General features: G+C 32.7%; 1 protein-coding gene across 5 annotated transcripts in view; it reads right to left on the bottom strand.

Annotated features, from left to right (window-relative positions):
- Positions 1-15,602, bottom strand: part of LanB1 (laminin subunit beta-1) — a 169,827-nt gene that overhangs the window by 114,005 nt on the left and 40,220 nt on the right. For 4 of the 5 annotated variants that reach the window (XM_089239267.1, XM_089239264.1, XM_089239265.1 and 1 more), the window contains exons 2-3: positions 13,482-13,556; positions 410-659 (exon numbers count right to left, since the gene is read on the bottom strand). In XM_089239267.1, coding sequence (XP_089095393.1) covers positions 410-659; positions 13,482-13,556 — 325 coding nt within the window. Of the gene's footprint in view, positions 1-409; positions 660-13,481; positions 13,557-15,602 lie in introns of those variants that run through there. The other variant, XM_089239268.1, reaches the window with a different exon arrangement.

Genomic DNA, 15,602 nt, shown 5'->3' with positions numbered 1-15,602 from the left:
CCGCCTCTTACGAGACAGTAAGGGACAAAGTCAGTGAGTGACCAAAAGACTGACTGACTCAGAGAGTTTGCTAGTACATGAGTGAGCAAAAGAGTGACTTAGCACATGAGCAAGAATGTGAATGGCCAAAAGAGTGACCCAGAGAGTAAAAGCATATGAATAAAACATATTGGCTAATAATGAACTAATATGATATTTTTCAAGGGAAAAAAATTATATTTAGGTTACTTTTATGTGGTTTTTGAAAAAAGCCAGTTGGTTAAAACCATGATAAACAAACAACCCTGTTATGATGCCTCCCAAAACCAAGATAACATACAGAAATATTTTTTCTTAGTCTGCAGAATATAATTATATTACGATTTCAAGGTATTATAAAGTCACAAAATCAAAACAATAATGTACATACCTTGACACAATGTTTTCAATGCCATGATAGAGCTTGAAGTTGTCTCTAAGATGATATGCAGAATGACAATTGAAACACTTTTTTTTCTCCTTCAGATGGCTTACAATGCAATATTTTTCTTCACCTCTAGTCCCGCATGTTGAGGAAGCTCGAATTTTATCTTCTCTACCAATCAAAAGGTTTCCTGTTGCTGGGTAACAGCTAGATTCCTCGCATGTATGCAATGAAGATAGGCTTTGATTAAATATTCCTACAAAATTTTAGTTTGAAAAACAGTATAAAAAAAAGTTCAAAGATAAAACAGAAATTTAGAGCAAAAACAGATTAGATTCTCTTTTAACCCTTCAGCGTTGAGCGGCATACTTTGTACATCGAGCACAGACTTCACATATCATTGGTAGGTATAAAACTAAGAGTTTAATTTACTAACTATGACAGCATGTGAAGTCTAGGCCTGACAGACAACTGCACATCTTATAATTTTTTAATCCATTATATTATCTCATGATCTCTGCATGTTTGGTATCATTTAAAAGTGGAATAATGTGTCTTTGTACAATCAGAATTATTATATTACTTTCATGTATCATATTATATTGTGAGCAATGAACGTTTGCTGCTTAACATGTGGGGATCTGAGATATTATTATAAAGAACATGTTTCAGCCCATTGAGCTAAAACGCATTGTATAATTATTATTGTAAAGAGTGTGTTTAAGTCTCTTTGAGTTAAAATGCCCTGCATAATTGAGTTATTAGTTCTTTGTTACAGCAACGAGGCTGAGCAATGATGGTAACTTGTGGGAAAAATTGGCCAAAATTTGTCCAAGTGGGAAATTTCTTAGCATTTGTGGGAAATTTTGAGAGTTCATCAAACAAAAGAATTTTTTGAAAAAAATAAAAAAATTAATGCAGTGCAATACTTTTCTATTGTAAAATACGTGATTACATATTTTCCCCGCTAGACAGCAGCACATTTTTCGGAATGCATGGGAAAAATTTAGTCAAAAGGGAAATTTTTGAGGGAAATTTTGCTGGAAGAGGTTACCATCACTGAGGCTGAGTTATAAATCTGATTTTTGAGCCATAGTAGAAGAGAAAAAAACATTTTACCAAAAAGAAAATATAAACATTTTTTTAGGTAATACAGGTAATACTATATGTTATCATAGACAAGATGTTGTTTTATAAACATAAAAAATTTCAAATTGATTCAATATTAGTTTGAAAGTTATATTTTTTTAACTAAACATCTGTAAAAACCGACGATTTCATTTTAATCTCCTACAAACTATGAGATGAGACTCATCTAAATCTCCTCTGGGCTTGAGGGGTTAATTGGTTTTTCCTTTACTGAGATTAAGGTTTCAAACAAAAAATAATTAATAGAAAATGACTCACTGACAAGTTGGAGCAATTCAGATAAGCAGTTTTCAACCTTTTTGAATCAAGGAGCCCTTCTTAGAATCAATTTATATGTTGGAGTATCTTAGACCTTTTCTTAAATTTAATAAATATACTGGTTCATTTTATTTTCCAGGAGCAGCTGCAAAACTCTCAAGAAGTGCACATAAAGCCCTAAGGGCCCTGTAGAGCAGAGGTTGGGAACCACTACTAAGATTATCAAAAGACTTAAGATCAATACCAGTTGTTTCAGTAAATAGTATTTTGGATTTAGGCCTATTTATTTCACAGGCACAAAAGTTGTTGCCCTGTTGCTCCTGAACCAACAAAAAAATTTAATGTTTCTAAATGCAATATTTGTAATTTGAATTCAAAAATCCCTGAAAATAAGAGAAAGAACAGTATATGAAGTGGATAATAAATTTGTCTGTTTATGAGGTATCTAAGTTTTTACCCCATATATACAGCAACAACACATCTTCTATCATACGAATAATTTAAATTATGAGCATGTATTATGTTTTTTTCATATCTTCAAGGAATATTCTAAATATTTAAAGGCAAAGGATATAAGTGTTTGAGACCTCCCCATACTACACAAATATTTTGTCTTTTTTTTTTTTTTGTAAAATTTATTTTCAATATTCACATTGTGCGGATGGAGTTTAACACTCTCTTGGTGTGGATGATTTAGCATTCAAAGAGGTCTTTATATCAATAACTTCCCAGTAGAATAAACCCACCTATAACTGTTACTACTTGAAAAATGTAATTACTACTTGAAAAAAATAAATGAAATTCAAAAAGTCACTTTTAAAATGATTTTTAAAGTTTTCATAATTATCAAGATTTTCTTGACCTCATCTCATACAGGCTGCATCTACAAATAGCAGTGAAAATAACGTATAATTTTTCATTTAAAATAAACTAAGGAGTATTATGTAATGCTAATTGTCTTGAAATGTCCTAGACTAAAGGTATCCAGCCATGATAGGACCATAATATACTTTCTTTACCATTCAGATTCATTAGCATCACAGACTCTTAAAAGTCCAAGTTTGTCCAAAATTTATCCCCCGAAGTTAATCTATTAACTGAATAATTCATCTTAATGAATCTTAAATTTGTTCACCATAAGAAAAAGCATGGCAAATGATTCAGTTTCAAATCTTTCTTTGATATAAAATTGTAGATTGATGTTCTCTCAGAAATCTCACCAGTAACCTTCAATTTGGTAGAAGGCACAGCTCTGATAATCTTGCTTTAGATACATGTGTGTTGATAAATCTTCTTTTCCATTATTGGAGCCAGTCTCTCTAAGTGCTAGAAGATAAACTTGAACGCACTTGTGAATAACTTGAATTAGTGATTAAAGTGACTTTTTTAGCAAAGCTTCAAGGTTTGCAGGTAAGTTTAATTTGAATTATCAGCACCCACCACAATATTTTCAGCATCTAAAGCAAACTCCTCAGCAGGGTTTTATGCTTTGCAAATTACTATAGTGTTACTTGTTATGTTAATTGAAAATGTTGAGAATTCAATAAATATATTTTAATGTATCAGTTGAGAATATTAACTTTCAAGTCAAAAAAAAAAAAGACGCATTTGTAAAAAAGACGCACCCCATGTAAAGAGAGAACATGCAGAATAGTTATGATGAAATTAGTAGAATTAATTAATATATCAAATGTGTGTATATTTTTTGAGATTTTAGTACAGAGAAAAATAAAAAATGTGTAACAAAACATTTAAAGAAATAATATGGAATACATATTTTTTTGAAAATGAAAATAGACATATATTGCAGAAACTAAATGAAACAATGTGTGACTGAAAAGATATGGTACATCAAAATTGAAATATTAAGGTTGGCTAAAATAACAAATTTAATAAAATATGTATAAATAATGGCTTTTATATATATAAAGCCTATCGTTTTCAAGATGTTCAAAATAATAAAGATCTAATAAATTAATTGCTGTTGATTTTGTAAACATATTCCATAATCACTTTTTAATATCCTGTTGGCATAAACTAGAGATTTCCAAGCTTATTTGATTTACCATCCTCCCTTAAAACAAAACCTGGAAATGAAAATACTTAAAGCAAACTCATTGCTATTATCTTGCACCCATAGCTAAAACTGCCACTGTGAAACATCCTGGTACCCCCAAAGGATTATAATTCTTGTCTAGGGAAACCCTATTCTCTCTAAATGGAAGTTACTTTCTTTTACATAAAAAAAAAATAATACCATGAACCAAAATCCAGAAGGGGTGGAATAATAATAAAAGCAACAGGTGCTCATTATATGGAATCTTAAAAAGACATAAAGCTTTCAAGCTTGCCAGATTTAAAAATGAATTATAAGCACACAAAGAATTAGTTGCTAATCTAGTCTACTTGATCTTTAAAATTTTTAATGATTTGGGGGAAAAAATATAGTACACAATTTTCAACTTGCTTATATTTGGTTGCATAATCATGCATACCAAATTGCATTCAACTTTTACATGACACTGAAAGAGCATAAAAAAAGAGAGCAATACTCACTTTACAGAACTGGCATGGAAGAAAATACATGCTTATATAATACATACACTCACATGAGGCAACAATAATTATCATGCAGCAATTAATATTAGTGTGTTTAGTGAAGTTTTACAGAAATGCAGCACAAAAATTGTGGCATATCATTCAAAACCATAACTATATTGAAGCTTACAATTTTGAAGAAAACAAATTGAAATATACAGCATTGCGGGTAAAGTAGTAGGTATTTAAAAGAAACCAACAATGGCAGAAGTATGTGCAATTTCTTCTATGTATACAGAATAAAACTTTACTTATAATTGTGTTTTTAAAACTTATCAGTTACAAAGGTTTATAGCATATGCAGAGACAATAAAAACCTGACAAACTGGAATGATAGCTATTTGAGATCGAACAGTTCCCAACTTTTACTCATGATTGTGCATTTTCGGCATGGCCTTTGCAAAACACTTTCTCATATCAATTGAGAATATTAATTTCCATTCACACTCTCACATTGTCCTCTCCACAAGGAAAAAGCTTATAGGGCTTCAGCCAACAGTTCCCAGATAATTTAGATTGAGAAGAGATTAGAATGAGACAAGGAAATACATTCAAATTTTTATACAAATTCTGAAGCTGATACAGGCACATTGCCCAACGAGGTGGAAAAACCTACCCTTTACCAAGTAGAAAATTAATGTCCACAAAAATCCTATTCTAGTGGTCCAGCTCCAGGATGTAAGATCCCTGAATCAATTTAAGAAAAATGCAAATGATTTTTTTACTGCAGTGGAACCACGATAACTTGACATGTGAATAATTAAATTAATTAGCACAATACTAAATACAATGAAGAAAAAAACCTCTCTAACTTGACACATGGTAGTTAACGCCATGGTAGTTAACTCATTAACGCCAAATGTCCTCCTTTAAGGACAGTGAAGATTTGGCTTTGTATGATCTTTTTGACTTGCAACTAGGTGTTTGTATATTTTAGCATATGTACATCCCTACTTGGACAACCCTACTCATTCATTGAAAAAATACTCAAGAAGCTATTTCTGGTTTAGAAATGAACTCTTAGAGTTGGTGTATTTTATTGCCTCTCATAGGTGCCTTTGTTCTCCCCACCTTATATTATTATCTATATAATATTATTACTTTCATTTGAGTAAATTAATTTTATCTAGTAAGATAATTCTTTTGTAATTGATAATTTAGATTATACAGTTTGATGTAAATAAATAACACAATTTTGTTTCACTAACTTTTCTCTTAAATATGTCATCATATTTTGCTGTCTTAAATTAAGGACACTGGGCATCCAGTGTCATACTTCTAGTGGATGTATTTAAAAAGTCTGTTGCACTATTCCTAAGTAACACAATTTCAATAAAGTATCCCAATACAGGCCTAGAAGTGAAAATTTGAAAAAAAAAGTAGGAAAAATATGGGGGGAAAAAAATGTAATTCCCAAATTATCGTGGCATTTAAAAATGATGTGCCATTGAGATTCACGCCTTATATATTTTAATTATAGTATTATCTACTGATATTTTAAAAAAGTCAAGTTCTAAGGAATTTAAAAATCTTTCATTTCCACAGAACGTGCGATCGAAAACAATGTAAATAGCAAAACTAAAAAGAAATTAATAAAATTTCTACTGTTACTTGAAAAGTCCAATTAATGATCTTGACCCATTTCCCTCTCCCCCGTGCTTTTTAAAGAAAGAAAAACCTATCTAGGTGCCATAAAGAAATGTAGCACATGCATGCTTAAACCATTGCCCATGGGCCGAATGTGGCCCCAGAGTCATCTGTTGTAGCCCACATTTTCAAACCTAATTATGTAAAAATGAACTAAGTGACACACTTTCAGATCGTTCAAGAGACCCTGCGGTACAGTTTCAGGTCATTCAAATGGATCGCATCAAATTTACAGATCGCCGCTGCACAGTTCCAGATTACTCAAGTTACCCGAGCTGCTGCTCCACTTCACTTAAGTGAGCTGTAGCACATTCCTAGATCATCACTTGAGTGATCTGCGACACTGTTCACCAACACTTAAGTGACTCACAGCAGAGTTCCAGACCACTCAAGTGGTGGCGCAGTACATTTACATGTCATTCAAGTGACCCATGGGACATTCCCCTGATCTGTAAATATGTAGCACCATATTTACAGATCACCGCAGCACAGTTCCTGAGCACTCAATTGACTATGAAACTCTTCAAGATCGCTCAATAACCTGCGCCATGTTTCCACATTCTTTAGTGTGCTGCGGCACATTCCCAGATCATTTAGGTGATTCGCAGAAAATTTACAGATCACCGCGGCACAGGTCCAGAGTACTCAATTGACCCAGATACAATTACAGGTCAGCTTAAATGATCACGACACATTTCAAAATGAATGGAATGGCCCACACTCTACTGAATGTTGAACACCCTTGATGTAACACCTCCTGGAGTTACATTACATCCGAGGGATACAACGATTAGAATGACCTGCATATGTTCATGAATGTCTGTTTTTCGAATGTCTGTTGTTTGCTATTGACGACTGCCAGACAACGGCAATAGCATAAATAAGAACCTAGTGTGCCTTAAAACACACATGCTAACCCATGACCCTTGGAGTTATTTCATGTGGTCCAGGATGAATAACAAAACAAGTGACCCATGAACGATTATCAAATAATTTAAGTGGGACACATTTTCAGATTACTTCAGTGGCTTGCATTTCCAGATCATTTAAGCTGCCAACAGCATATATCCAGATCACCTAAGTGACCCCAAGTACATTTTCAAATCACTTGAGCAACTCGTGGCAAACTCCCAGTTCACTTGAGTGGTACGTAGTTCAGTTGCATATTACTTCAAGTGGTTGGAGACACATTTACAGATAATTTGAGTGGCCCGTGGCACGCTTTGAGATCACTTAAGTGGCTCGCAGCACACAGACCAGGGTTGGGTTTTTGACGTCAAAAACCAGTTTAAACCGTCAAAACTGTCAAAAACCTAAATGAATGCTTTGGGATGTTTCGAATAGAATAGGTATATAACTTAATGATGAGGCACTTTGATATTACAATGCTTCATTTTCAAACACTAATTTATTAAAATTGAAACAAAATATTAATTATAATTTGCGATTTTGAATTTGAGGTACAAAATGTTTGGAATAGATATATAATTAATAGTATGGTTCATTTTTACCACGTAGCATCTGATAACATGTAACTAATTTTGCGCATTTTTCTACACCTAAACGATTTCTAAGTTTTGAATGGACAAATCCAAAGTTAGAAAATACTCGTTCAATGGAGGCTGAGCTGGCGGGACTGGACAGCAAAAGCATTGCTAGTTTTATGAGTTCAGATGCAGGCTCAGCTGAAAAAGCATTACATTTAGAAAGTCCTTTCCACCAAATCACAGGGTTTGTCATTCTTCCTGCTGCACTGAAATAAGAAGGTGGAAAAGGAGTTTCTTCCGCTTCATATGAAATTAGCAATGGCAGACAACCGTTAATTTTCTCTGTTGCCCATGTGCGAGCCAAATCACTTTGCACATCAGTCAGTCCTTCACCTTTATATTTTGGGTGCAAATTATATGCCAAATAATGAAATGGTCTCAGAATCTGGTTCATCCTGTTTTGTATCTTTTCAATGTGAGGCTGAAGAGCACTTTCTTTGAGAAGGCTTAGCCAAACACGGCATGAGTCAGCTATTGTAGCTGTATCTGTTTGATGAATATCCAATGCAACACTTATTGGCTTGAGTTGGAATGAAAGATCTTTACACTGTTTGTATAAATTATAATTGTTGATTAAAATAACAATTCCTTTGTCAATGTCATTTTCGTGATCTTCTACTATTTTCTGAAAAAATGGCCTATTGTGTAAAAATGTTTCAAGACAAGTAAGTGTACTCTTCCATCGAGTATCACCAGGTAATTGGGGTTTTACTGACCCCATATGTTCATTAAGCCATCCCGAAGGCAAATGATGGTTTCTAATGTATTTTTGTATTTTAACCACCTGTTTGAGCACAGCTTCAGGTGTTAGATCTTGTCCGAGTAAGTTGAGCTAATGAGAAGAGCACCCATATTCTATTAAATTTTGGTCAATCTCATTAAGCAAAAGTTGCCTGGCTTTCTCCATTACTTTCGCATTATCAGTTACAACTGCCTTTACTTCACAAGAATATTTATCGTGGGCCAAATGTATTGAATTGTCAATTATTTGCTTGTGGTACTCTGCATTTTTCATAATAGCACCACACTCAACAGCTTCAAGAAAATAGGATTTACCTTCAGAATGTATACATGTAGCTATGACTGGATCGTTATGAATATTGCTCCATCCATCTTCAATTAAAGTTACAGCTTTTCCACTGAGATTGTCTTTTGCAGTTTTCTCAACCTCTCTTGTAACTTCATCAAGCAATGACTGAGCCAAAGCTTTTCTACTTGGGGTATTATAACCAGGTCGCAAAGCAGAAACTAGATCTTTGAAACTTGAATGTTCAACAACACTGAATGGGATATTATTGGCATAAAAAAACTTTGCCACTAATAAATCAATTTTTTTAGTTGTAGCAGAATTTGATTTCACAATGAAGTCATCAATTTTTTGCTTCTTTTTTTGAGTGAAAATTTCAGGTTCTGTTGATTCCAACAAAATAATAGGCTGTGAAGCAGTGGACTCTGTAGATGTTGATGTAGTTGCTTTTTGTACATCAGGTATTTGTTCAACATCATTGCCCCTTCCAATACACTGAGCTATATGGCTCTTCATCCTGTCCACACGCATAACTCCACAATTAATGCATTTTGCATATATCTTTCCATTTTTCTCTACTTTATCAAAATTTTGCCAGGCTATATGCTGTGACCTTCCACCACGATTCATTATATTTTAAACTAATAATAGACTAAATATTTATGATTTCTTAGAAATTGGTTTCACTAAACATAAAAAAATATCAAATGAAATTTCTGAAATTGGTTTCCATATTAATCCTCACTTCTTTACAATTCTAACAATAAATAGCAAAGTTGGACTTTTCTCTAGTACACTGGTCTTTGTCCTCTAAGGGCAGCTGGTGTCTTTATTGGATTATAAGACCTTCTGCTCCTATGATAATGCAGTCACCACTGTTGCTGCTTCTTGGTGAAGGAAAAAGAAAAACAAAACCCTGTGAGATATATAATATACCACTACATTTAGATCTGTGATGCAATCCCCATTCATGAATTTTCTAAAAATAGAACGTCAGAATGCATAGCCCAAGGTTAGAAAATGTGGTAAGAATTAGCAATTTTGATATTGTAATGTAACTTAAGTAACTAAGATACTTTATATAAAAAATATGTATATTCAGGCTACTTTTATAAGGTCTTTTTGAAGGAGAAAAAAACACTTATCATTTAAAAATATACCACCAAATGTAACCCAAGAATAGAAACTGTGGTAACAATGAAAAATTTTGACTAATAATGAACTAATTAATTTTTCAGGGGAAAAATTATTTTAGGATAATTTAGTATTTTGATTGCTGGATATATATATTCTAATGTTATGTACAATAATAATATTGTTTTAAATATCTGGGATTGTCTAGATAATATAATAACAGAAATCAACATTATATATAGCAAGCATGAAAGAACTTTTTAAACATGTATCTGTTGTAAAAAAAAAAGTAGAGCAGATATTGATATGCAAATATATATATATTCATATATAAATAAACAGTTGAAGAAATTTTAGAAGGTTGAAACTATCTTGAATACATTACATATCCTTCCGTAGTTTTATGCTATGCTCTACTCAAATTCTATATTTTACAAGTATATGTACATGTATATAATTGTCCAAAATAATTATGTGGGGGAGGGGGAAGATTATTTTAAAATCACACATTATGTATTGCAGCATAGTCACTTTAAGCATTACATGCAATCAATGTGCGTATTTTCAATGGGAATTTATATGTTGAAAAGCAGTATTTGAGGTTTTTGACAGTTTTTGACAGAGGTTTTGATGGGGGGTTTTTGACGTGACAGTTTAAACAGTCAAAAACTGACATGCGTCAAAAACCTGCCAACCCTGACACAGACCACCTAATAATATGCGATACATTAACACTTTGAGTGTGACCCAATGCATATTTTATAGATTGTTTTATTGGCGCTATTGACACATTTCCCTACCACTCAAGTGGCCCACTGCGTACTCTGAGGTCATGCAAGTGACTTGTGGCACATTTTCAGATGACTCAAATGGCCTGCGGCACACTTTCAGACCACCTGAATGACTCGCGGCACATTTCAAATTAACTCAACCTTTTGAAGAGTGTGGGGCAGGCCACTTAATTAAGTGATCTAGAGAAGTGTCATAAGTTATTTGTGTGATCAGTAAATGTGCCGCGGGCTACATAAGTGATCTGTAAATTTGACTTGGACAATTCCGACACAACTGACTAGGTAGTAAATTACCCATGGCGATAGACTTGAGTTGTACTCGGTTTGAAACCAAGCCCGACACGCTGTCCACTTCCCAATAAGAAAAGCAGTATCTTCCTACAGAGCGCAATACAGCTCACAACAGCGCTTTACGTCGGGCATGATGGGTGGACTGCTTCTGGAGGAGTTAAATGTGTCGTGTGCCATGTGTTTCACTGAGTTTCTCTTCATTTTTGTTGCATTCTCTTTCCCTTCCTTGAAACCGGAGCATGTAGACGACAGAGTAGCTGTGGGTCATATAATATGTAGCAGTCATGAGCAAATGCGTAGCGTGATTATGTAACACATTTTTGCTGACGTGAAATGATCCAGTTTGGTTCAAGCGGCGCAAAAACCTACTCCTAGGAAAACCCGGCTTTACTAATAAACGTTCGCTACGGTATCCCGGAAGTGAAACCTAGTCTCTCATGGAATCTCTCTTGTGTGTGGACAGCCTGTTGTGATGGGAATAAAACACGTCAAGAAAGGAGGGAGTGGGAAAGCAGTGACATTTTGCGGATTCGCAGAATTTTTGTAGTGAGATATTGGCTGTAAACAAAAGAAAGGAGGGATAAAATAGGAACAGTAGGAGAGAATAGGGGTAAAAAAAAGGACGATTGCGGCAAAAGTGTGAAAATACGAGTACATTTCTAAAAATAGGAAAAATAGGAGCGCTGCGAGGTCTGTGTCAATATCGAAATGAAATTCAAAGTGTATAAAGATGTGGGTGTTAATGCGTTAAGTAGACTATGACTTTTGTACAGTATTATAACAACTGATTTTTCAAAGCTGCACATCTGTTGGCCTGTTCGAAAAATTTCACAACCTTCCTTTCATCCATTTCAGCATTTTTTTTCATAGTTTTTCTCTTTTCTTTGTCAATTGATGTTTGTCAAAGATTCTCCCTCACATCTTGGGTGCTGTTACTTCCCATACTTCCTGCTATTTGAGGCCTGAAAATTTTACCTGTGATATACAATAGCCACAGATAGGTGAAGATAATATCTGAAATTTTGAGCAAGAGATGGTTGATAAAGCTAGATTGAAATTTATTACAAAAGAAAACGAAAGTGTTTCTCCTTTTTCTAAATTCCGCTGCTCATTCACAAACAACAGATCTTAAGATAATCAAAATGTTTTTTACCTCTTTAGTTGTGATTATCCTGAATATGGAAATTTTCCATGGAAAATTGCATATTAATACCATTTAGAGAATTTATAGATGATAGAATGTAGAACTGCTCAACTATATAGGGCTTATGGTATTTCACTGGTGAATTGTTGATCCTAGAGGCATACTTCCAATTAGAAAAAGTACCCAAATAAGATGTCGTAAGATGTCATTCATGTTGCATGGGTTTAGAGCTATTAAAATAAAAAATTAACTTTTTATACCATCCCTGTGTGCCCAAAAACCCAATTAGAAAGTTGTTGCCCTCTCTCTCCTGATGCCAAAAAAAAAATCCAAGTGCAATATTCACTGAGATATTTAAATTTGAAAAGGGAGGAAAGTGGGAAAAAACAGTATTACATGTGGGTAAAACGGTTTATCTTCATTTAAAGCCATTTTTTCTCAACTTTTCTATGTTTTTCAAATGTGAGTATCTCAGTGAATATTGCACTAAAGAATGTTGAATTTTTTTGTTAGCATCTGGAAAGACAGGGTAACAACTTTCTAATCGGGTTTTTTGGCACACAGGGACAGTATAAAAAGATATTTTTATTTTAATAACTATACAACCCCTTGCAACATGAATAACATATCTGAGTACTACATGTTATTTGGATACTTATACTAATTAAAAGTATGCCTCTAGGATTAATGATTCACCAGTAAAATACCATATGCCCCGTTACCTGTATATAAGTATACTTATACATGCATAAATTGGGAAATTGTTGAGGGGAAGATTAAATGAAACCTCATTCACTTGTTATCTAGTCAAGTCAATTTGTTTTTGATCCTCTTGAGGTGTTGAGCTATTGAAGTTCTACTGTATATACATTTAATATAGTAATTTTAATTTAATCTTGTGAATCAATAATTTTGTCAATATACAATAAATTGGTTGAAATGATTACTTAATAAAAAATGTTTAGGATGTGGCTTCAACATCTGTTCTTATTTATATTTTTAATTTTTGATAACAGAAATACTCTGATCCTCATGACTATAATCTCATTAATTTAATAACTTTTTTATGCATCATTTCCTCTAATTTCTATTTTATATGCGCAAATCTGCTTCTTCTGTGAGTCAGAAGACAATGTGGCAGATTCACCAATAGTAAATTTTGGGATTTTGCATGTACAGTTGCAGCTTAAAAAGAACATTGGTTTTATGCCTCATACCAATCGAATGGCAGAATGAATTTTTTTTAATCTATGCATGCACAGCATGGCACATGAGAAAATATCATAGCTTGTATGCTCTACAAATATTTTACAGGTAATTTTTCTACAATGTATTTCTGGTCCAAAAAATGGATATGAATAGAATTCAGAAATTTAATGAAAAAAATATTCTGTTGCAAGTGTGTTGTGTGACTATACTCCTTTTATTTCTTCTTAATAATTTATGCACTTACACATCTTCAAACTTTATTTTAAGAATTTTTCTTGCATACCTCGTTCTCGATCTTCCCATCTTCTGTCATTTCTACCAACATATCTACTGCTATCAGATATTGATCCTTCTGAGCCTGTCAAATGCAGTAAAAAATATTAGTGAAATTTTTTTACATGTGGTTATTTCAATTGAAAAAAAGAAAAACCTCTTAGATTAAAACATGCACATCAAGTGTGTGATCACATGTAATAAAATAAATATGAAAAAATCAAAGACATTGAGATCATATAAAACATGAGGAATATTGTAATAAGTTACAAGAGAATACTTACAATTTTTATAATCCCGAATAAAATTTTTATGTTCTACAGAAAGGTATAAGTTCCTGTTAGGATGAGTGATACTATTTTGATGGATGTAATACTGAATATGTGAGTGGGCAGAGTGTGGAAGAGAAAGAGATGATGACAAGAGAGAAACAAAAAACATGTCTAGTCTGGCAAACAACATTTGTACAAGAAATAGAATAACGATCATACAGTAGCAGTCAATTTGAGGGAAAGAAAAAAGTCCCCAAAGGAGGAGAAAGTAGCGTATAAAGTAGCGTATACGGGGAAAGAACATGAATACACACAGAAATAGGGGGAAAATGATGTTATTTCAACACTCCAACTTCATTTGAGCACATAAATAAACATAACATTTCCTAATTTTTCAACATTAAATGCTTTTGTGAATATACTAGTTACATATCACTAGTTATATACTAGTTACTTATATCAAACTTATATAAAACTGAGTCATCTGCAAAAGATATAATGCTACCATTTAGATTTAGTTTAGTCAGTTCATTTATGTAAATTAAAAATAGTATCGGCCCTAAGACCGACCCCTGTGGGACGCTTTTTTTTACTTCTTGAAAACTGCTAATTTTTTCTCTATTATTACAGCTTGTTGTCTAGTGTAGTAGTATGATTTAAACCATTCTAAGATATTTCCTCTTATACTGGCTGAATATAATTTCTCTGTTAAAATGTTTAGATCCACATAATCAAATGCTCGTTTTAGGTCCAAAAAAACTATTATTGAATATTTATTTTTATTTATTCCATTGTTTATCAAGCCCGTTAATTTCAGAATTGCCATTTCTGTATTTCTTTTTTTTTTTTTGGAATCCATATTGATTGGCTTCAAAGAATTTTTGATGATTCAGGAAATTGAGCAGTTGGTATTTCATACATTTTTCTAAAATTTTTGCAAAAATTGGGAGAATTGAGATAGGTCTATAGTTGTTAGTATCATTGGAATCTCCAGTTTTAAATATAGGATGTAGAGAATTTTTTAATTCAGAATAAAGTACTCCATTTGTTATTGAGGAATCCACTAAATCCTTTAATACATCTATATGGTAGTGAGAGATAATTTTCATCATTTTAGGTGTAATTCGATCGTAGCCACTTGCTTTATTTTCTTTAATTTCTGCCACAATTTGTCTCAGTATATGACTTTCAGTTTTGAGGTAGAACATGGAATTTATTGATGTGTTTGAGGAGCCTTCTTGTTCTATGAAAGTACAATTATCTGCATTTTCCTCATCATCATATTTCTTGTGATAAATTCTTGATGAAATTTATTTGCAAGTTCTGTTGGATTTTCAAAATTTGGTAACATATATATTTTTTAATCTTTATTTAATACATTTCTTCTAATAAATTGCTATTTCAATCTTTTATTCTTTTCACAAGTGTTAAAGTTCCTCTGGAAGTATTCTTGTTTTACCTTTTTTATATAAATTTTCAAATTTTTATTATAACTTTTGTACTCGTTCTCATATAAGGTTATGTGTGGATTTTTTTACATGTTTTTTATATAGCTTTTCCTTCAGGTTTATTCTGTTAAGTATTTCCCTAGTTACCCATTGTTTTTTATTTTTCTTAGGGTAATTTTTTGAAACTTTAGTCCAGAGATTAGTATTTAATGTTATTATATCCAAGAGATGTCTGTATTTATTTTATACTGAATCATTTTCTCGTATGCAATTGAAATTTATTGTTGATATGAATTGTTCAAACCTTATATAATCTATTTTCTTTATTTCATCATTTTCATCGTTCAAATTCTCTTCTTGTTTTTCAAGGAAGGTTATACTTCCTAATATTGGGTAGTGGTCAGTGATATC

The sequence above is a fragment of the Pholcus phalangioides genome, unplaced genomic scaffold (assembly GCF_987345545.1).
Source record: "Pholcus phalangioides strain wild (caught in Gottingen) unplaced genomic scaffold, Ppha-v1.0 ptg000011l_1, whole genome shotgun sequence".
Lineage (NCBI taxonomy): Eukaryota > Metazoa > Arthropoda > Arachnida > Araneae > Pholcidae > Pholcus > Pholcus phalangioides.
This window is presented reverse-complemented; position numbering and strand designations above follow the sequence as displayed.